General features: G+C 45.6%; 1 protein-coding gene across 2 annotated transcripts in view; it reads left to right on the top strand.

Moving 5' to 3' along the window:
- The window catches only part of ADAM12 (ADAM metallopeptidase domain 12), a 387,837-nt gene that overhangs the window by 296,735 nt on the left and 66,930 nt on the right, over positions 1 to 24,172 (top strand). For both annotated transcript variants that reach the window (XR_009696164.1, XM_061162904.1), the window contains 2 exons: positions 3,242 to 3,390; positions 23,821 to 23,998. Coding sequence is in view for 1 of the 2 variants with exons in the window: in XM_061162904.1 (XP_061018887.1) it covers positions 3,242 to 3,390; positions 23,821 to 23,998 (327 nt within the window). In the remaining variant the exon portion in view is untranslated. The remainder of the gene's footprint in view (positions 1 to 3,241; positions 3,391 to 23,820; positions 23,999 to 24,172) is intronic.

The raw sequence follows: 24,172 nt of genomic DNA, 5'->3' as shown, positions 1-24,172 counted from the left end.
CTTTAGTTTCTATCAAATTCTTGAGGTCAACAAAATCAATATCTTGACCAGATCTAAAACATCCAGACTTTCTCCCACTGTGTCTGAAGTTAAATTCGTGAATGTTACATGTAACCGTGCCTCTTTCAAGGACCCACAAATCTAAGAGGAAGGAAATCCTGTCACAAGGAAGCAGGAATCCTGATTGCATTGGAGATCTGAGTTCTGTACCGTTTCTCCATTTTTCTGAGATTGAGCAAATCTTTCATTTCAGTTACCTCAAGCCATGCCTTTGTATCTAACTGGACTAAAATAGTCTTGGTTTGGAGATAATGCCAGTAATAAAGAAATAGGTTTTGTTTTATTGGAAATGTAAACCCTTTATCAGGGTCTCTTAAGAGACATTCTGTTTATAATCACCTATATGTGGAAGAATGTGAAACAATTAGGCAGTTCAAAACAAAACCACGATATTCAGTGATATAAAAGAATTTAATGAAGAGTCTTTTTTTAGAAAAAAAGATGAATTCCTAGAATTTTGTACCAAAGCACGCTAAATTCAGCATTTTCAGATTGAAGAAAATTGATTTCCTGAAACATTTGTGAAGCTTCCTACAACAGGAAACTATAAAATCTAAACAAAGTAATTTGTTAGGAATTTCATTTATTCTAAGAATAACTTGGTTTGACATGCCACTCTTTTCTTAGACTGAGGGCTACTGAGAAAGGCAGCTACAGCTTTAACTGCCAGCAAACCTACAAAATCTTACATGAGCACACCTCTATCAAGAGACCCCACAAAGATTATCTGTATCAGGAATAGCATTTTCTCTAAAGCAGGGGTCCCCCCCCCAAAAAAAAAGAAAAGAAAAATAAATAAATAAAAAATAAAGCAGGGGTCCCGAACCTCTGGGATCTAATGCCTGATGATCTGAGGTGAAGCTGATATAATACTAATAGAAATAAGCTACACAATAAATGTAATACACTTGAAACATCTCAAAACCATCTCCACCCTCTCCCCCATTTGTGGAAAAATCGTCTTCCACAGAACTGGTTTCTGGTGCCAAGAAGCTTGAAAAGCACAGTATCACTGTTTCCTGGGAACCCCCACGTTACCTCTTGCAGCACAAAGCAGGCTTCAGAAAGCCGCCTTCAACGCCCGGTGACACGCAGGCGTTTGCAGAAACACCAGTCATGGGCACCCTTTCTGCAGATCATAGTCACTGATTAAAGGCTGAGTTAGTGATATTTTAAAAGTTAATTTCTAATATCTCTTTAGCCAAGCCATGCATGCACTCCACTAAGTTGGGGGTGGCCAAGCAGCTCTTGCTAGATGGAAAACCCACCTTCCAAAACCAAGCAAAAGGTTGAGTGAACTCCCAGCAGCAAGAGTCAGAGAGTCAGGATGCCTCCTGACAAAATGAGAGCAGGCAAGTCGCGATCTTAAGACTCATGAAGAAACAAAGAGAGAAGAACCAAATTAACAAAATTAGAAATGAAAATGGAGAGATCACAACAGACAACACTGAAATACAAAGGATCATAAGAGACTATTATCAGCAGCTCTATGCCAATAAAATGGACAACTTGGATGAAATGGACAAATTCTTAGAAAAGTATAACTTTCCAAAACTGAACCAGGAAGAAATAGAAGATCTTAACAGACCCATCACAAGCAAGGAAATCGAAACTGGAATCAAAAATCTTCCAGCAAACAAAAGCCCAGGACCAGATGGCTTCACAGCTGAATTCTACCAAAAATTTAGAGAAGAGCTAACACCTATCTTACTCAAACTCTTCCAGAAAATTGCAGATGAAGGTAAACTTCCAAACTAATTCAGTGAGTCTTCAGACACTTTATTCAATGCAGTTTGCTTTTATGGTGAACTATTATAAAATTTCCAAGTATCCTTCTTTACCAAGTAGACAGCAAGAGGCATACCCAGTAAGAATTTCTCAGATCCCGGAGAAATGGGGCCAAGGGGCACCTTCCAGGACTAACAGTCCTGCCAGTGCCCCCATCCCCGCAGTGAGACACTGCCGACTCACGCCTCCCAGGAGCCCCTCCAACACTAGCAGCCCTGCTGGATTCCAACTGTTCCCCTGCTCGAATCTTTTGATGGCCAACAAGATAATGCATCTGCTAACAGGATGAAGACTCCATGGGTATCATGGCTGCCAACCCAAATGAAAGGGAAAAGGAGTCGATGAGAGACAGTAAGCAAGAAAGCTGTATATTGAGAACAAGCTATGTATACTGCATAAAACAATATTAGCAAGCATGGTTCAACTGTCAAAAAAAACAAAGATTGCTCAGATCTTATTTAGACTGTACTAAGTATGCTTCCTCTTCTGACTTTCTATCAGCATCTTCTCAATCAAGGATAAAATGGTACTTATATTTCCCATGAAGAAATGAGCTGCCTCTTCCTATTGTTGTACAGTCACTAAGTCGTGTCCGACCCTTGCGACCCCATGGACTGTAGCCCACCAGATCCTCTGTCCATGGGATTTCCCAGGCTAGAATACCGGAGTGGGTTGCCATTTCCTCCAGGAGATCTTGCCGACTCAGGGATCAAACCTGCGTCTCCTGCGTCTCCTGCGTCTCCTGCATCAGCAGGCGGATTCTTTACCACTTGAACCACCTAGGAAGGATCGCCTCTTCCTTTGAGGCGGGACAGCGTTTTGCCTCATTCAGTAGAATTGTGTCTTGTGAGAGCTTGTAGGATGCCGGAGGGAAATGATTGTCTTGATTATTTTATGTAAAGACACGAGGAATCCTATATGTATTCATAAGGAATGCATTCTTCAGCAGAGGGGGCCCCACACTAGTTTAATAAAATAGGTCAAATCTTTAAGTCTAAACTAAATAATGGGGCTCTATCCCTGGGCTTCCTAGGTGGCACTAGTGGTAAAGAACCCGCCTGCCAGTGCAGGAGACCCAGTGCAGGAGATGTGGGTTTGATCCCTGGGTTGGGAAGATCCCCTGGAGGAGGGCCTGGCCACCCACTCCAGTATTCTTGCCTGGAGAATCCCATGGACAGAGGAGCCTGGCGGGCTACAGTCCATGGGGTCCCAAAGAGTCAGGACACGTCTGAGCATAGCACAGCACATCTTGGTTCCTGGATAGGAGACTGGATTCCATCAAATGTTCATGAAAGATAAATGTCTGGGGGGGCAGAGCTGGGAGGGAAGGGGGTGCTGGGAAAGAGGTCAAAAGGCTGTGACCTATACATTGTGCCCTTGTGTTTTCTTTGAGGACCATTCAGACAGCCCCCTGGGCGCGGCCGTGACCCTGGCACACGAGCTGGGCCACAATTTTGGGATGAACCATGACACCCTGGAGAGAGGCTGCAGCTGCAAGACGGCCGCCGACAAAGGAGGCTGCATCATGAACCCTTCAACCGGGCAAGTACCCTTGCTTCGGCTGCTCCCAGAGCCGGGCTGTGGCCGGGGACACGTATCAGGAAACAGCTGGGCAAAGAGCTCCCTGGTTTTCTGGCCAGAGCACCCATGGAAGCTTCCAGAAAGAAAGTCCGTGGACCGGGCTCCTCGGAGAGAAGCACCCGGATTGCAGAGCATAGGGCGTGTGGCCTGAGTTCTTCACCTAGAAGTGGTGGACCCGGATATGGCCTTTGTTTAGAGATCGCAAATAACCCTGGAATTCCCCACACGTGGTTTTGATTTGCGCCTACAGCTCCATCTGGGCCTGGTAAAGCCACCCGGCAAAGGGGGCGCAATGGGATGGGTCCTAGGTGGGGAGACGCATCTTCTCTCTGGATTGGCCCTGGGGCGAAGGATCTAAGTGTCAGTAGCTTGGGAACTTGTAGGGTCCCTACTGCTGATACCACATCCCCTTCTCCATCTTCAGTAACTTTCCCTCCTCCATAAGTTACATCATTCTTCCTTGCTTCATGGTTTTCTGAAATTCTATACTTGGTCCACCCAGAAAAAAAAGAAAGACAGTTTAATTATTGGAGCATTCAGAGGAGGTGGAAATAGATGCAGCTTGGAATGATTCCAGATTCCAATGCATTCCTACGCCTCTAAGGGTCCCTCCCAAACTAGATGTTGTGCTAAAGTAGGAAGATTTTCATTAGTGAAGGAAAACATGCCCTTGTGATGATGCCAGCTTCTTTTTTATACCCTGAGACCTCCCCAGTGCTTATCTTCATGGCACTTCCTAGGCCAAGCCTGCTCCCTGGGTTTGCCAAAGGAAGCCCTGGAGGCAAGAAGCAGGTGACGATGGGCATCCTAAGGGCCAGCCTCCATGAGGGCGTGATGTTCAGGGGGCACCTACTTAAAGAGGATTAGAAGTCCCAGTGGAGGGATGGACCGTTACAGAATGCGGTAATGCTTCTGCAACTGATAGCCTCGTGGGCCTTCTCTCGAATGGCTTGTGGGGCTGGACTGCAGGCTCACATGATGGGCATTGTCATTTCAACGGAGCTGGGCCCTGAGCCATCTCATCCCAGCAAGGCCCTGCATCTCCAGTCCATCGGCCATCGCCACCATCAGCACAGATATGCATCGTTTTTGCTCGAGGTTCTGTCTTAAGCACAATTCAAGGGACTCACCAAGACCTCGTAGAAGAACTTGCTCTCTGAGCCTGTGATGGCAGAAGCCAAGAACCTGAGCCGGAAGTGAAAGTACTGGGTTAGCCAAAAATTTCATCTGGATTTTTCCATAACATCTTACAGAAAAACCCAAATGAAATTTTTGACCAACCCAATATCTTAGGCCCAGTACCAACAGGAAGTGAAATGCTGCAAAACTCTAGATTTCAACCAGGGGAACATCCCCAAAGGGGGGCAGTTTGCTCCAAGAAATAATGTGCCCCATGTCATTTAAACTCCCTGGGCAGGGGCAGAATAACTGTTTGTTGGGTATTTGGGGCAAAGAATTTCTCCTTGGGGGTGAGGTTGGGCCAGGGCCCGTGGCTCCCCTCTGTTTCCAGTATTCCACCAGCCCAGGTAGGGTCCAGCGTCATGGACAGCTCGCTGTGTGAATCTCTGAGGGTGAGATTGGCAGAAAGTTGATGTGAAATTGAGTGGTTTTCATGCTTTCTCATTCTTGATGAGCTCAAAGTGGTCACAGGAAATTCACTCTGTGCTTAATATCCCTGATTATCAAGTAGGCACAAATATACCAGCCTATATTGCCTCCAAAAATGGCTCTCAAAGACTAAGAAGATTGTGTTGTTAATACTGTTAATGATTCAGAACTCTTGATTAAAAAAGGCAAATGGAAGAGAAGAGAGTCTAGACTGGGAACACTAGACTGGGATTTTAAGAGACCTGAGAGCCTCAATTCTGACACCAGCTGTTTTTGGCAAATAGACAAATTAGTAACCCCACTGGCTCTTACGTTTTTATCAGTAAAATACGTGAGTTAGTCTTTATCCTTCTTCCATTCCTTACTTCCATCAATCTATTCATTGTTTGTTTTATCTGCCTATACATCCATCTGGTCCTGCATCCATCCATCTATGTGTTCATTGTGTACATCATTCCATCCATCCATCCACCCATTCTTTTGCTTGCTTGTTCACACATTAAACAAATACTCTGACCCATGTATTTTGTTGTGGGGAACACACAAATGAGCAAGACCCCCCGGTTCTAAAATTCACAGAATTCTGGAGGTATAATAGCAAGGCACTGCTTTCTGGTACCCTCTAATTTTGTGTAAAGCGCTTCAACTTGGAACGTCTTCATGACAGTGTTTAAGGATTCGAGCCAAATTACCCTGGAGATATTTGAAAATCATAGGTAGAAATGGTATTGTTAAGAGCTCAGCAAATCACTTTAAAAGCTTTTTTTTTTTCTTTTCTTACCAGGGGTTTGCTAATAGCCTTTCCTTGATTTATACCTTATTAGCGATTTCTAAGTTTCCTCTTTTGCTGAGTTTGTGCTTTTGTATAAATCTTTTCTATTTGGTTCTCATTTGTGATCCCACATTCCTGTCCAGAGAGTGGTGTTTTTAATTTTCTCAGATGGAGAGAAACTTCCTAAGCAAGTGGGTGAATTAATCACAAAAGCCCACAGTAAGGGGGAGGTCGAGCCGTTCCGGCCACCTCAGTCATCCATCACCCATTGTAGAATTTCCAGGCTGCTTTTAATCTCCAGCATTATCTCAACGTGGTCATTCTCTTACCTCATAGGGTCCCCATGAGAGTCAGAGAGTGGATTAAATGAGATCATATGTCTTTGTAAATTACAAATCACTCCACAAATAGACAGTGGTGTTATTATTATTGTTTAGCTCACAGGAACCTTGGAGCCATTGAAGCGTTAAAGGCTCTCTTTTTTTCCAGAGTTCCTGCTCATAGTTGCTGGAAAGCGCTTCTAGTGCCATGTGAGCACCCATGGTTTCTGCGAGAATGGCTCATTTTCAACTGGCCCTCGTCCAAACCTTCCTCCCGACTTCCTCCCCACTGCAGATTCAGACATGAGTGGCAAATGTTAAAAATGTGATTTAAGTCTCAGCCCCAAAGGTGACTTGCAAAGAGATGAATCAGGGACTGCTTTCATGATATGAAACTCTCCCAGAATCAAAAAGAAACAAGTGTTGCAGATGGTTTAAAGAAAAGAAATGCATTCCTTAATACCCCTTGTTTATTCCTTATCAAAACATTTCAGAATTCTAACTCTGAAATTTCACCAACTGCCATCATTGACGAATGGGACCCAAAGGCCTGGAAATGGAGGGTGGAGGAGAGCTCTTTTAAACATGGGTGTCATGACTTCAGTTGCATGTTACAGAAATAGTTGGAGGGGGTGTCCTTATGGGGTCATATTATTAATTACTACAGGTCTTTGAGTGTGTGTGAGAGTGTGTGTTTTATGTCTTTGGATAGTTAACATTAAGACCTGTCTTGGAAATCACCCTTTGGCAAAAGCAAAATCTGGGGATTGGAGTAGGAGTTTAAACTCAGTTGAGTCCATCCATTAATGAGCTTCTTGGAGCATTTGGCCTTAAGGGGTTGAGGGCTAAGTATGCCACATTTATGGGAGTAAGAAAAATAATTTGAATAATGTGAGCACTTTGGGGAAAGAATATTTAGTATAATAGTAAATGTCACTTCCGAGAGTAGGAAAAAAGGCAAGGTTAGTATTCAGAAATTACTGTCAGAACCCCCTCTTATTTTTTGTGGAAAATTTCCTGTTAAGATGAGAGTTGGAGTCATAGAGCCATCTCATGACGGGATACAGCTGGACTGAAACACAGCGACTCAGTTCCTGCAGTGGGTTATGCACTTGGATAGATGCTGGAGTTATTTCAACCATGAACAGGAGAGGTCCTTTTCTTGACCTCATGGAACTTGAATTCTTGTGAGGAAGACAGCCTTGGAAAGCAGTAAATTAAAAACTGCAGGTTAAAAGGAGATCTGTGACGAAAGCAAAGGAAGAGGGTGGAAAGCAGACGTGTTGGCTGGGGGGCCAGACGTTAATTAGTGGTTTGGGGAAGAACTCTGTGGAGATGACGTTTAAGCCAAGACCAGAAGATGTCCCAAGTAGCTCAGTGATAAAGCATTTGCCTGCCAATGCAGGAGATGCAAGAGATGCAGGTTTGATCCCTGGGTCGGGAAGATCCCCTGGAGGAGGGCATGGCAACCCACTCCAGTATTCTTACCTGGACTGAGTCTTTTCTGTTTGGGAATTCACTTTGTCATTTCTCCAGTAAGATTCTTTAAGGACTCAACGTCCAAAGACCACAAAAGAGCACTTCCACATTGTACACGTGTGTCTCTGAAAGGAATTACTGCCATAGTTTTCATGCTGATCCTAAGATTTGGAGTTTGGGGCTGTTGAGTTTTGTTTAATCCAGGCTGACAAACAACTCTCAAGCAGAGAATGTGCTGCCCCATTGCCAACAGGCAGTGGTGGGCAGTGCATTTGGCACCCAGTATAATGTGGGCTGAGAAAATAACGGAGCGAGGGTCACCGCTTGCTCATGAGGGGTGTAGATCAATTACATTCCGCTGAGGTTGGGCGTTCACGAATACCATCTACAGCTAGATCAAATAACCACGTTTAAGGTGGAAGCATCGCCAGTCCACTTCCGCAGAAGTGTGGATAATTGGCTCATTCGATTCCATTTAATTCAATTCAGGAAACATTCATTGCATGCTTCCTTGCTACACAGCTGTCCAGACGTGGAACACAGCTGGATGGCTCCACCCAAGTTCACCCTCCTCTCTTGAAAACCGAGAGGATGTGGGCTCCACCCTCAACCTCGGACAAGCCAGCTGCATGAAACAGGGCTGGGCAACTAATTACAGCAAAACCTCTCATTGACTCAATTAGTATTTTGGGGTACCTGTGTGTCTGATCCCAAGGAGCAGAGTGGGCCAGCAGACCCAAATGGCATGAATCCTGACTTCTAGGCCCTTCTACCGTGACGAGGAAGACAGACAAGCAAACTGGTGATTGCAGACCCAAAGCTCAGGGCTCTCCTCCAGGACATTTTGGGTGCCATGGGGTTTGCAGTCAGGGTGCCTAATCTATTTATACAATACTGGCTATCATAACTTCATCTATAAATATTTGAATTGTGCCTCTTAAAGATAAGGAGAAAATTTTAAACATTACCATAATCGCATTTAACACCTTTAAAAAAAAATTACCAATAATTTATTGTGAATAAGAAGCAAGGTTGGAAGGGGTGTGCACTGGGAATATTCCAGAGTGAAGTCCAGTCTGAACCAATCCCAGAAGAATTGAATAGGGTTCGGCTGACTCTCCTTGAGAATTCCTAGCTCGTGTTACAGGAAAATTGAATTTATATTTGAGGCAGCTTGTATCCCGATGGCTCAGATGGTAGAGAATCTGCCTGCAAAGCAGGAGACTCAGGTATAATCCCTGGGTCAGGAAGATGCCCTGGAGAAGGGAATGGCTACCCACTCCAGTGTTCTTGCCTGGAGAACTCCATGGACAGAGGAGCCTGGCGGGCTACAATCTATGGGGTCGCAAGGAGTTAGTTAGACACAACTGAGCAATTATCACTTTGACTTTTCTATCTGAAAATGTGATTCAAGAAATTGACTGTACTTTTCAGTGAAAACTTCCCAAGTTTCAGATGTGGTAGGAATTGACAGAAATCCAATGTATCTGGAAAGTCTATACCTTTCGAAAAACTTGCTTTCTTGAAAAATCAGTGCAAAACATACATAATTAAAACTCACCCTTCAAACTTTTGAAGTTTGAGGATCTGTCTAAGGTCTTGAAATATGCTTATTATAAAGAGATTTTATGAGCATGGGATTGGAGAAAATTATTTCCCCTTATCAGCCCTTCATTTGAAGGTGAGTTTTTTTTTTTTTTTTCCTCAATGAAAAGTTTAAGAAAGTCTTCACTTCTTCCAAGTACAGTGGAGGGAATGGAAATCTTTCCCCAAGGAATTAAAAAAGAAATACAAACAGCAACAAAATGAGGAAGTCTAGTAACGTTAAAACACTATAGGTTAGAATCGATTTAATTATCCAACCAGAGTAATTGAGTTGGCTACTTCCCGACGTAACCATAAAGGGGAAATAAACTGGCAGGAGACCCCTCAGTACTGTATACTTATTTCCTCTCCACAGGATTAGATTTTGCTCACTAAAAAAATGAAAGAATTTGTCTGCGACCCGTGCAGACTTGGGATAGTAATAGTCACTGCCCAAGGGCATGTAGAATGTCTGCTCCTCTTAAGCTGGCTACAAACCAGAGGTCAAGCTGGGAAGACCATTCCACATGGCCTCTCCTCCTTGAATATCCAGCTTGGAGGAAATGAACAGAGGCAAAGTTGACTTGGACCCTGGATGGCACTGGGGTGTCCTCTGTCATCGGTCAAAGGTGTGAGGTTGGTGTGCTTATAGCCATTTGATGGAGCTCAGAGAGTTAAATGAATCGCTTATGTTTTCAAAACTACCCAAGTGGAAGCCCCAGGATGTAAGGCTGAGTCCCCAGGAGCCACGCCCCTGACTCTCCACCTTGCTGTGACTTAGGTCCAGTAAACATGTGCGGCAGCGGTGAACCTCAGGAAGAGGAGAAGGGTGTTTACTTGGAGGTTCTGGTCAGAGGAAGATGCTCCTGCTTCCCACCTCAGGCTCCCAGGGAGCTCTGTGGTCCAGACTAGATGGCGACTGGGGCGGCCATGCCCCCCTGCCTCCTGGCTCCTCACCAGCACTTGCCTCTGTGGCTGTTTTGCTGCGTTCAGGCGTCGTGTGGGGACTGAAGCCTCCTCAGTCCAGAGCCTTGTCCCTGTGTGACTTCTCGAAGAAGGAGGGCTGGCCCATTTTTAAGCATTTAGTTCTGCAAATCTCCTTCAACTTATGTTACAACAGCAGAGAATTATTTCCTGTCATTGCTCGTTAATCCAGCATTTTATTTGTGGTAGAACATGTGTGAAAACATTGCCGCTGAAATTCAGCCAATACCTACACACACACACACACACACACGCACACGCACACGCACACGCACACACAGCTTCCTCCTTTCCCCAGGACATTGCTGCTGAAATTTTGCCAATGCTTCCCCCACCCTTACATACAAACACACACACACACCCCCATCACACACACACACACACACAGAGCTTCCTCCTTTCCCCAGAACATGTGGCACAGAGGCTGCAATGTAACATCAAGGGTAAATTCTGGGCCTCTCTGTGACCAACAGTATTCAGAGGGATCCACTTTAAGCTCTAGTGGGTCATCAGTTTTGTCTGTTTTATTCACTGCTAAATCCCCAGCACCTAGAATATAGAGGTGTCTGGTATATAGTAAATTTCAATAAATACTTCTGGACTGAAAGGATGGAAGGATGGATATATGGATGGAAGGATGGATGAGTGGTTGAATGGATGGTTGATGGAGGGGTAGATAGGCTGATGTTTGAGTGGGCTGATAGTAGATGGATAGATGGATGGTGATTCCAGCACAATCAGATGTGTGCAGAGTTAACAGCTAAACTTTTTTTTTTTTTTGCATGTAATGTAAATGCCTTGCATGTAATGCCCTGCATGTAATGGCTAAACTTCCAGGGAGAAGATTCTGAGACCATCGGTTTTTATACTATAGTATTTGCTACAGCACCACCATTTTCTTTTATTGTATATTCCACATCAGCTACAATGGACTTATGATAACTCACAAGAACAGAAACAATAAAAACAAAATAAAAAAGAATAAGGACTGAGAAACCCCAGGTAAATAGAAGGCTGAGTCTACTGTTTCCTGTTTTTAAACTCCATGGAGACCAGGGAGCAATTTGCTTTTAAAAGGAGGAGTCCTTCCAGAAGTGGCTTCTCCTGAAAGCCTGTGTTTAATTTAGCTAAAGTAGGAGGCTGAAAATAGAAAACCTAAAAGTAGTTGTAAGAATAAGGCCCTGGAGATCTCACAGATTATCCCCAGCTTACAAAGACCTTTCTCATTTAATCGTCACAGTTCTACAAGGAAAGGCAGAAACAATCACGTCCATTTTACAGATGAGAAAACTGAGGTTCAGAAAGGCCCTCACGGTTGATCAGGATCAGACTCAAGACATCCGCCCGCAGCCTCTGGCTCCTGCCTCTCGCCTATTCCCTGGCCCCTCACCAGCTGTCCTTGAGCAAAGGAACCTTCCGTTTCCAATCCCCGGGGCAGTGGAAGGGGAGGGAGACCTAGAGAGTCATCCTCAGCACCCTCGAGTTGCAGGCTGCCCTGATAGTTACCCCAGCGTCGGGAGCTCTGTGACGTAAGAACAGGGCTGAATAGACCTCAGCCTTTGTTGGATAGCTTGGAAGTATCTGCCGTGACCACCTTTGCGATCATGTTTGGCTAAAAGCGACTCCCCTGTCAGAAACTTGCAGGCTGAGCAGATGTGACCACCGGCAGGGTCTATGTAGGTCTGTCTCCTGGGGCGGGAGGCAAGGGCGCAGTTACCTCGAAGTGTAAACCGCCCTCTGTTAAGCCCTGGATCTGTTTAGGTCTGCCTGAGCCCAGCCCTGACGAGCCCCACGCCGGGACAGTGGCCTCGTCTTGTAACAAAGCCGAGACGCTGCCTCTGAGGGGCTGGGCCCCTTTCATGCGGCCCCGGTCCCCTGGCCTGATTCCCCGGCCTTTCGGGACTGGATTCGGGAAAGAGCCATCAGGGCACAGAAGTAAAAGGGCTACTTTCTAGGAATGCCCAGCGGCCGCCGGCGCACCTCTCAAGTGACCAGAGCTCAGCTGGTCTCCTTCTTTATTAAAAATTCTGGCCAATTACATTTACACTTTAATTAATTTCCGGGGGGGAAGGGGAGAGGAGACGCAGAGGTCAAAGGTCACATGTTAAAACCATGAATTATAACGTGCCGGCAGATGGCTCCATTCTGGGCCCCAGGTGTTTGTTATTAACAATGGACATGTCCTACTAAGGACGTTTTTGATCATTCGCTCCCAGCCCGGTGGTTTTCTTCGCCGTCTGCGGCCCATCTGGCGGCCCACGGGGTTAAGCGTTTGGTCCTCGTGTGGTCACTTTCCACTCCTGGACTTGGCACGAGGTTGAAGCCGCGGGAGTTCTGTTCTGCCATGTGAGCCGGTGTGTTCAGGGTCACACCTGTACCCCTGGCCCGGCAGAGTGGGGCTTGGATCCACACAACCCCCCCACTAGCCCCCAGAAAAGCCCCCAGCAGAGTCCCGAACGTTCCAGGTGGACAACGCTGTCCTCTGCTGGCAGCTTGTTGGGACCCACGGGCTCACAACTGCCCTCAGGTGTGTGAGAGTGCAGGTGTGCCCCGGAAATCCCAATATCTGCCCCAAGGAGGTTCAGAGAGATGCTCGGAGGTGCGCTTGGAGCCACAGGCAGGGCGCTGGCCTTCGCTGCTACCTGCGCCCCACCACCTCCTCACGGCTCCCCACCATTTATGCCAGGTCACATCCGAGGCTGCCCCGAGGCCCCTGCCCTGGGGCTGACGCCTGGAAGCGGCTCCTGGAGGCGTCCTGACTGCCCTCGAGGCAGCGTGGCTGCAGAGAAGCCGCACAGGGGCTTCAGGGCAGCAAGCTGGGGTTTCAGTCTTGACGGTGGAACCAGAGGATTGTGGCAAGGTGCCTAACCTCTCTGCATCTCGGTTTCCTCACCTGTAAAATAGGAAATGATATAATCTGACTCACCAGGCGGTCCGTGAGCCAGGATGCCCAAGAAGCTCCTGGCCCACAGCAGGGCCTGGCTCAAGAATGGTCACTGCTTTTCATGCTTATTAACGCAGACATGCAGAGCGAGAGGAAGTCAGTAGCCCCTGAAACCGAGTGACCTTGAGCAGCACCCCAGTCCTGCCAGGCTGCTGCTGACAAAGGCCCGTCGCCACGGGTGCAGACACCACCACCCGCCCCGACAGGACATGCCTCTTGGGCACTCCTAAATTCTTTGCATGCTGATTGCAAGATTTTATTCCAGGGCATAATTGTGAAAAATCTGAAGATTTTTCTCAAGACGGCCTCAGAACTTTGGGGTTGAAACTTGGCTGAGCAAACCTGTCCCAACCAAGACCTCTTGCACCCACGGCTGTAAGTGGGCCCTGCAGTCCCCCCCGCCAGGAAGAGAAGACAGCAACAGCGTGAGGCTGGTGCTCCTGGAGGAGCTAGGAATGCGTTGAACTGGCCCTGAACTGTGAGTTATTGTTTGTTTTTGGAAAAGCTCTCCAAGCTGGTTTCGGATTTAGTGACAGTCAGTCAGGAGGTCGTGTTGTCAGAGAACGGGTCGTAGGGAGGGTCAAGTTGGTCTGTCTGTGGTCACATTCCCCTCCCAACTCCCTCCTAGGCCTTGACTATGGAGGAAAAGGTTGCAGGAGTTTGGGGAAATACGTTTTGAACAAAGTTCCAGGAACCGAGAACCACCGCAACCACGCAGCAGGTAACAGTCATCTAAACAGTGGCTTTGTGAGTGTTGATTGGTGATTCAGTTGGTTGTTTACGCTCCTAAGCCCATGTTCTGGGTTAGCTCGAGACAGCCCGGCCCTTCGAGAATGAGCAGCATCTTTGACACCACATGTGTATTAAATTGAGGGATCCTGTTTAACTGCTTGATCTTGCCTTTGCCTCCTGAATCATCTTTCTCTCGAGTTGACTTGTACTTGCGGTTTCACTGTTTAAAGATGGCTACGTTGGGGCTACAGTTGTCATAAAGTCTGCAGCCTCTTGGAAAATGTTTCTAAGCACAGGGCACTGGCGATCTGTAGCTTGAAACAGCCAAAGCAGCACCTCTAAATGAAGAAGAGGTACACATCCTTTCAGGCGAACACTGAAATTAACCAAAGACTTTCCCACTTTTGTGTGAGACTCACTTGCCCTCTCCCTCAACACCCAAGGTAGTTGTTATTCCCAGCATAGATGTGAAGACTGAGACTTGGGTGTAAGACTGAGCTTTCGCTTTAACAGATGAGTGCTCAGACTTAGTCTTCCAATTTCGATTCTCCTCCGTCTCCTCTTGTAAAGAAGAGCCTCCCAGGCCTGTTGCATCTGTCACTTTCACTGTCAGGAGAAAATAAAACTCCATTCCAGGCGCAGGAAGAAATCAGTGGGAAGCAGAAAGTCAGCAACTTCTTTCCCCAAAACCAGTATCCCTTTACCATGCAGTCATTTATCAGCTGTAAAAGATGTGAGGTTTTCTTTCTTTGTTTCCAATCGATTTAAACAGAAATCTGGATGACTTCCCATCCCTGGTTTCCTGCGATGCTGGCTTCTGCTGTCACACGGTTGTGTCAGCTTCAAGCTGTTCTCAGCAGCTGCCCACGTTATTCCATCCTTCTTCCTGTGCTCACCTGCCTTTCTTTCCTGCAGTCAGCATGCGGGGTGTTGTCACCCCCCCAGAGCTTGGAGCTGGGGAACCCCGGTTTCTTTGGGACCCAGCACACACTGATTAATGAGGCAGGGAAGTCGAAGGAGATGGAGAATAGTGACCTGCAGCCCCGGTGAATCCGGCCTGATTGCTGCTGCTTGCCCGGGCTGCCTAATTGCCAACAAAAGAAGATAATTCCCAGAGAGCTTTTGCAAGGCAGATAACGCCCGACTTCCACTGTCAGGCTTGATAAATGGTCTTAGTATGATTCACCCCCAGGAATACAGCCGTGAGACACACAATAGGCTCCTACAAGAAAAGAGTTTTCTGACTGCACATTTGTCAAAGTAAAAGTAACCCCTAATAATGTTTTACTTGGCAGCTTGGTGATGGCTGAAATATTAAGCTGTGATTGCATTTATGGTGGGAAGCCGTAAGTGGCATTCCTCTTTTGGAAAGTAGGTTCTGTGTGTTTTCTCCAGAATCACGCAGCTGTCTGTTTCATCAGCTTTTTATTTCTAATCTTGCATTCAGCATGGTAAATTTACCCCCAAGTGTCCTTGGTAGTTAAATATTAGGAAAAAGGCAGATGTGTCTTAACTAAAGAGGTCACATCTGAGCAGGAGCCAGTCACCCCGGCATGATGTCTGCAAGAAATTCTCTGCCCGTGAGCTGAAAGCAGCACTTTTTTCTGGGTCCTAGGTGTAATCATTTTAAAGCATTCTTGTGCCAAGGGAAAGTACCATGCAAAAGGGCTTCTTTTCTGAATAACTCTCCAATTTTATTGCTTTGCACCAGCCTGTCACTGCTATATGTCAATTCAATTAGCTGCTGTCCTGACGTATTTGGGATGATTTATGAAAAGTATTAAAAAGCACATTATGATGAGTTTGCCAAAAGCTCTAGAAGAAACTGAGGCTTGTCTTTTTTAAACTACCCACCATGGGCTGCACAGGATCCTCAATGTCATGAGCAACTACATGGCCTAATTCAATGTTCTTTTCATTAACAGTCCAAGGAGTAAGGCTATAAAATAAGGGAACAAAATGAGCTAAAAGAAGGCAGACCTGCCGTACTTTGGAGTTCGAAGCAAGTAGAAGGAATTTGCTACAGAACAGAAACATCTTCTGTTCAGTCAGTATCTTCTGGCACCTTAAAGTACAAAGATTAATCAATTAACCTGCTCTAATATGTAACGATATTTGAAAATTCATTTGTGATTTGAATTTGACTTTAAGATTCTCATGGAATTTCTAGCACATGCCTGCGGTCATGTAAGGTTCAAAATGCTATACATCAAGCGTTTCTTAGAAAAATGGAACCACAGGGGAAAACAGAACTATTTCTAATTTAAGTGCAAGAAAAGTGACCTGCAAGGCACCTGGTTTGTATTTCTTATCATTTACACCAATAAGTGTGGGTTTGCCCATGTATTATCTTTATAGCATTTGAATTTTAAACCTAGTTCACTTGCTCCCAATCTGTAATTTTGATCATTTGGTAAGTCACCCTCACCGTCAACTGATGAATAGATACACAAATTGTTAAATAATCTTACTTCCAATGGAATATTATTCAGTCATTGATATAAATGAAGTACTCAGGGTGCTACAGCATAGATGACCCTTGAAAACGTGTTGAAAGAAACCAGACATGAAAGTCACACTTTGGAAGGTTCCATTTACACGAAATGTCCAGACCAGGCAAATCCAGAGAGAGAGAAAGCAGATTTGTTGTCGACAGGAACTGGAGGATTGTCTGCTTCATGGGCTGACTTTTTTTTGGGTGGGGGCAGCGCTCAGGAAAATGTTCTTGAATAAGTGGTGGTGTTTGTGTAGCACTGTGAATGTATAAAACCTGCAGGATTGTATATTTCTAAGTGGTGATTTTGTCATGTGAATTTTACTTCAGTTTAAAATGAAGTCACCTGGAGAGCTTGTTAAAACACAGTCTCGGAGCCCTCACCCCTGAGTTCTTCCAGGGCAGCAGATCCAGGTGGGGTCTGAGAATCTCCATTTCTGCTGGGTTGCCAGGTGATACTGATGCTGGGACCACTTGAGGGGCTCTGATTTAGGCAGTTGTTGAGTTGAGGAAATGTTTCCTCCTCCATAGGTAAGTCCGAGCATCAAGGCCGTACTGATCACTGTCCATGTCTCAGCAGTTTACTGCGGAGCATCCAGGGCTGAACTGATGTCCTCAGTGAGGAAAATGAGTTTTTAAAATAACTACACCTGGGGTCAGATCTAGTCTCTGCCATCTCCCAACTTTGCTTTGCCTTTTTATTTTGCTCATATGTTCAGTCATGTACAACTCTTTGCAACCCCATGGACTGTAGCCTACCAGGCTTCTCTGTCCCTGGGGTTATCCCAGCAAGAATACTGGAGTGAGAACTCTTAAATGCCTTCACCTCATTTGCAAAATAGGGATAACAAACCTATCTCCTGGGGTTGTTTTAAAGTGTAAATTTGAAACAGCATAAAGAAGAAGAAAATATTACTATGAGAAAGTACCCACCATATCATCTAGCTTAAAGCAGGTTCTCAATAGTTATTCCAAATATATATATTTATCAATTCAATGTAATTTGCTTATTTATATAATTTATACATGTGGATAAATATGCACAATGTCTTTATATATGTCAATATTTCTAGTATTTTAGTTATATGGGTGGAGAGGCAGTGTGGGGAGTGGGCATGTCAAGTAGCTCCCTTGACAGAGGTCCAGCGAGGAGAGGGAAGCCTGGAGCCACATTTTATTCATCACAGGATCCTCCTCAGAGCTTTAAAATAGCTACTTCTCCCATGAGTGAGTAGATGAATGAAGGAGTAGTAAACATACTACGCAAAAGGTTTCATTTTGGTGCCATCAGAAGTTCGGAAGCAGGGTTGGCATCTGGGAAGCAGGGTGATGAGCTTGGCCATGCCACGCATTTTCCTGGAGTCATTTTTTCCTGTGGCTATGTGTGTAAATCAAGATTCTATTATAGTTAGATCTAATATTCGGTATCATCAAATTCCCTTATCTCTCGACCTGAAATCATTTTACTTTTTGTTGAAGCATAGTTGATTTATAATGTGTCAATTTCTGCTGGACAGCAAAATGAGTCGGTTATACATTCTTATCCTTTCCTGTTACTGGTTTATCACAAGATGTTGAATATAGTTCTCCATGCTATGCAGTAGGGCCTTGTTGTTTATCCCTTCCCTGTATATATTAGTTTACATTTGTTAACCCCAAACTCCCTTTCCACCCGTGCCTCACCCCTACCTTGGCAACCACAAGTCCATTCTGTGTCTGTGAGTTTGTTTTGTAGATAAGTTCATTAGTGTCATATTTTAGATTCCACATGTAAGTGATATCATATGGCATTTGTCTTTCTTTCTGATTGACTTCTCGTAGTATGATCATCTCTAGTTGCATCTGTGTTGCTGCAAATGGCATTATTCTGTTCTTTTTTATGGCCGAGTAATACGCCATGGTATGAAGAGCATATCTTCTTTATCCGTTCCTCTGTCGACGGACATTTAGGTTGCTTCCAAGCCTTGGCTATTGTGAATAGTGATGCTATGAACATAGGAGTGCATGTATCTTTTTTAATACAGTTTTGTTTGGATATATGCCCATGTGTGGGATTGCTTGATCTTAGGGCAACTCTAGTTTTTTTGAGAAACCTCCATACTGTTTTCCATAAGGGCTACACCAGTTTATATTCCTACCAACGGTGTAGGAGGGTTCCCGTCTCTCCACACCTCGTCCGGTATTTGTTAGCTGTAGGTTTTGTAATGGTGGCTGTTCTGTCCAGTGTGAGGTGGTACTTCATTGTAGTTTTGATTTGCATGAAATCATTTTAGATGACTGAATTCTGTCTCTTTTCAGGGCACATTGGGTTAGATATAGTTTTTAGGTACTCTCTTCTTCCTTGCCACACACCAGTCAACCAAGAGAATTCCAGCAGATAGAGGGAGTTGATGGGCAGACCCTTGCTTGTCAGTCAAAACTAGTTTGCTTTAAAAAATAAAGGGTGGGGGGGGGCCAGAATACTAGTTTGAAATTCTTATGAAAATTACCTTAAGCAGTTATCAGTTCCTGGTCCATGCAGGGCGATGCTCCTCTCCCCCTTTAATGATGTTCCATGGTCATCTTTGGCCATCCACCTGACCTCAGAGGGCCTAGGAGTCTTCTCTGGGGAGGGGGTCACTCCTCTGGGTATGTGTTATTGAAAGAAGAACCTGCTGCTGCCGGCTGAACAAAGTCCTCTAGGACCGTCACACCTGCCCATACCCCTTTGCACCGGCTCCTCCCTCTGCCTAGAACATTCTTCTTCCAGGTGCTCCCAGCTTCTTCCCTCACATCCCAAATGCCTGCCTTCCTGTGCAGTCTTCCCTGATCATCTTCCCTTAAGAGGTCAAGACCTCCTATATCCTTTGCCCCTGATGTCTTACTTTTCTCCTTAATGTTCATTCCTTTCTAACACATAATTTACTCCCTTATCTTCTGTGTTATCTGTCTGCCCCAGCAGATGCAAGCTCCACCTTGGCCAAGATTTGGGTGCATGTTTTATTCACTCCTGTCTCTCCAGGACCTGGTACAATGCTTGGCACCCAGGTGTTGAATAAATACTTGCAGAATAATTGAATGATGAGTGACAGGTTACTCTGCTCTTCTTCCTCCAAAGACTGACTTTCTCTAAATACCCCCAAATAGGGCTCAGGAATATTTTATCAGAGAGAAATAGTCACTTGTTCCCCATGATGAGAAATCATGAAAGGATGAAGGCAGGTGCAAGAACACTCCCTGGTCACGTTGCCATTTGTCATCAAATGAGAGTTCTCAAAGGATGCAAGTGGCCTTTTTCCATTCTCCCCTGGAGGTGAAATGTTGACCGGTCCAGCCCACGGAGAGGACAGGAAAGTATGGGGAAGGGTTGCAGCCTTCCCACGGGGCCTCCCTGGGGTCATTCAGAGCAAGTCAGGAAGGTCCAGATTGGAGGGAAAGATGCCCCACTCACATGTGCTCGGGGCAGGAGCTGTGAGCCGGCAGCTGCTGGAGGTTTTCCTTGTACTGACTTTGAAGGCAGGTGTCGCGCTGGTGAAATCGGGCTGCGTGGTGCGAGGCCCCCCTCTGTGCTGGGAGTGATGAACAAAGGATCAGTGTCGGGGACCTCTTCTACACCTCAATTGGTGGTGCTGCTCTGTTGCTGAAACAGGCACCTCTGTGATGGCCTAGAGGGGTGGGATGGGGTGGGTGGTGGGAGTTCAAGAGCGAGCGGATGTGTGGATACCTATGGCTGATTCATGCTGATGTATAGCAGAAACCAATGCAACGTTGTAAAGCAATTATCCTCCAGTTAAAAATAAATTTTAAAAACAACCAGATGGAGGCACCTCGAGGAATTAGTGGCTGGACACTGTTCCTCAGAGCAAGGTTGGGAAGTTGTGAATTGGATGGATGTTATCCATGACTCTAAATGAGAAAACTTTTAAAAGCATCTGGGCTTTCTCTTTCAATAGAATAGGGGAAAGAAAGAAAAAAAAAAAACCTAAGAACAAGAAATGTACTGTTACACAAATAACGCGACTCTTATCTCACCATACCCAGCACAGACCCAGAAAGAGTTGTTTTTTGCTACTAGTGATTTGTTCTCCTCTCCCAGATACTCTGAATTTTAAATGCTGAACTTACACTGATCTCATTCATCTTGTTTCTGTTCCTTTTTTAATGTCAACACCCCACCCCCCCCCACCCCCCGCTTAAAAAAAAATCAAAATGTATTTGTTTTGAAAGACAGTGAGATGGGAGGGCTTGTCTGAGCCATGCCTGGAGCTGGTCTCAGCCCCACACACGTCTTGCTCCCTTGGGAACTGGGTGGTTGATAACCCCTCTTTCACCGGGCTTTTCTCAGCTGCTGTTAATCTTGCTATAAACCCTTCCCGAGGCTTACAGTCTGAGTGTCTCTCCTAATTACCCGTTAACATTTTCTAGAAATCAGTTCCCTTCCAGAATGAACTGGTGAGCTCTCATCACAATACCTGGTTTGGCATCGTTGGAGTGAGAATGAGATTTAGCCTCCGGGATCAGGCCTGAGATAGGGCATTCTGGGGAAAACTCACACAGGAGAAGGTTCGATCTCTTCTACTGCAAAGGACTGTTTTCTATCCCCTGTGTAATAAATACATTGTATTTTCCACACAAAGGCCTTCTCAATGGACAGAATTATACTCTTTCTTGTGGCTCCTCATCTGAAGCTATTCAGCATCACTTTGATACCAGGAATAATAACTCAATCTGCCCAGGGAAGTTACAGAGAGTTCAAAAGGAACTTTGTTACAGCACTCCAGATAAGTCTTGGTTTATGGCCGTTGTATCCAAGAGCAAGACTTTGCATGTAATAATTTGCCTGTAGATTAGAATTATACTTCAGAGTTAATAACCTGAGATGGATAGAAAACACTTGGGGAGGTAGCAGTGTTGCCCATTTGGCCCTGGAACTCATCACCGTCTTGAAATATTTCCAGATTCAGTCATTGAATGGTAGCTAGTCTGTCATCTTCAGGGAGCACTCATTGGCTTGGCCAGTTGACTGGGATCCAATTATAGTGTCATCCTCTAAACGTCAGCATGGGAGGGGATGCTCGGGCTTGCTGGTGGGCAGGCTCTGCTTCCTCACTGAGTAATAAAACTTGGCTTTCTGGTGGGTTTAGCCCTTATAATTGCTGCCTAAGACATGGGGAAATGCGTTCATAAGAGAGTCAGATGTTCTGTATATGTTAGGGAACACTAGCAGGTGTAGGCAACAAACCCCCAGTTTCCAGTAGCTTACCATCCTAAGACGGGGGGTCCCTTTCCACGTGCCACCGTGGAGCTCTGCACCGTGTAGTCAGGACCAGGTGATGTTCTGCCTCGTCCCCTGCTAAGATGCTGGAATGCTCTGAGCTCAGCTGGCCACAGGGAAGAGGAAGGAATAGCCACTTAATTGCACGTCATTTCACCCCTGCTAATTCCGTCACCAAGGATTGTCACACAGCCCGTCCAGGTGCAAGGGGGCTGGCACGGCCCCTCACGGCCGGGGAAGGGGGAGCATGAGCTTTGCGGGAAAATCGGCCAGCTCGGCACATCCCTCTGCAGGCCTGGTTTTTAGAAACAAGAACAGGACCCACAGTTCTGACCACCTCTGTGCTTTTAAGGCTGTGCCTGAGGAGACAGCAATTTGCCCTTCTTGGGTCCAAACCAGCATCAGCCGTGCTCTGACCACTGCACCCCCTTCCTGCCACAAGGGGTTGTGTCCCCCTGTGGAGATGACGTCTGTGAAGCCAGGGAGCTGATAAGCTCAGTCATTTGTACCTTCCTCCTGCCTCAGGGTAGCAATTGCCTTTATTACTGTTTTTAATTGAAGTATAGTTGATTTACAATGTTGTGTTAGTTTCTAGTGTACAGAAAAGTAATTCAGTTATATATAGTTTTTGATTCTTTTCATTATGGGTTATTAAAAGATACTGTATTAATATATCATCCCCCTGCTATATATTAGGTCTCGTTGGTTTTGTTGTTCAGTCGCATCCAACTCTTTGTGACCCCATGGGCTATAGCACCCCAGGCTTCCCTGTCCATCACCAGCTCGCAGAGCTTGTTCAAACTCATGTCCATCAAGTCAGTGATGCCATCCAACCATCTCATCCTCTGTTGTCCCCTTCTTCTTCTGCCTTCAATCTTTCCCAGCACCAGGGTCTTTTTCACTGAATTGGCTCTTTACATCAAGTGGCCAAAGTATTAGAGCTTCAGCTTCAGCATCAGTCCATCCAATGAATATTCAGTGTTGATCTCCTTGCAGCCCAAGGGACTCTCAAGAATTTGCTCCTTTGCTGGTTATCTGTTTTATATATAGTAGTTTGTTATCTGCTAACCCCAACCTCCTAATTTATCCCTCTCTCCCTTCTGCTTTGGTAACCATAAGTCTGTTTTCTATGTCTGAGAGTCTGTTTCTGTAAATAAGTTTATTTGTATCAGTTTTTATATCCTACATGTAAGTGATATCAGATGATTTGTCTTTCTCTGTCTTCTCTTAGTGTGGTAATCTCTACGTCCATCCATGTTGCTGTAGATGGCATTGTTCATCCTTTTTATGGCTGAGTAATATTCCCTTGTACATATATGTACCATACCTTCTTTATCCATTCATCTGTTGATGAACATTTAGATTGTTTCCATGTCTTGGCTGTTGTAAATAATGCTGCTATAAACATAGGGTGCATGTGTCTTTTTTAAATTAGTCTTCATTTCTGGATATATGTCCAGGAGTGGGATTGCAGAATCATATGGTGACTCTATTTTCAGTATTTTTAAGGACCCTCCATGCTGTTCTCCCTAGTCGCTGCACCAATTTACATTCCCACCCACAGTGTAGGAGGGCTCCCTCTTCTCCACACCCTCTGCAGCCTTTATTACGTGTAGACTTTCTGATGATGGCTATTCTGATCAATGATGTTAGAAAACTTCCTCACATAGTTATATTACAAGCTATAGGTCCTAAGTCTTCACTTTCCATTGTATCATTTCACACAGAACTATTAATGATGTCTGTAATGAGACACTGTCTAAAGTTGTCAATTTGAAAACCATCCAAAGATCTTTTCTTTTGGGATAAAGCACTTGTGGCTTAGACGGTAAAGAATCTGCCTGCAATGCAGGAGACCCAGGTTCCATCTCTGGGTCAGGAAGATCCCCTGGAGAAGGGAATGGCAACCCACTCTGGTATTCTCACCTGGAGAATTCCATGGACAGAGAGGAGCCTGGCAGGCTACAGTTCATGGGGTCACAAAGAGTCAAGATATGAATGAGCTGGTAACACTTCCTCATTCAGTGGTGCCGGAACTGTGCAGGATTGGTGTGCAAGGTGTAGCTGAAGGTGCCTCATTTTACAGCGGTCAAGCTTTTGTTCACTGAGAGAGTGACCACCCGCCCAGATGATGACCGTAGCTACCACGCACCCTGGCACAAGAAGGATGCACAGGCCATTCTGTTCCCTGGCAACTGACGTCCTGCCTCCTTCCCGCAGGTTCCCGTTCCCCATGATGTTCAGCAGCTGCAGCAGGAAGGACCTGGAGGCCAGCCTGGAGAAGGGCATGGGCATGTGTCTCTTCAACCTGCCGGAAGTGAAGCAGTCCTTTGGGGGCCAGAAGTGCGGGAATGGATACGTTGAAGAAGGAGAGGAGTGTGACTGTGGGGAACCAGAGGTAAGAGAAGCATTTACAGGACATTTGTCTCCCGTTTACGGCTGGGCCAACCAGCAAGAATTTGAAGGAATTGTGCAGCAGAACGAATAGTGCTGGAGAATTGGGATGGGCAAGTCCTCGGGCCACCTTCAGCCAGCTTCATAAGCCAGGATCGCCTTCTTGAATGCTAAGTAT

The sequence above is a fragment of the Dama dama genome, chromosome 15, assembly GCF_033118175.1.
Source record: "Dama dama isolate Ldn47 chromosome 15, ASM3311817v1, whole genome shotgun sequence".
NCBI lineage: Eukaryota > Metazoa > Chordata > Mammalia > Artiodactyla > Cervidae > Dama > Dama dama.
The sequence above is the reverse complement of the archived record's forward strand: the minus strand, read 5'-3'. Positions and strand labels throughout refer to the sequence as shown.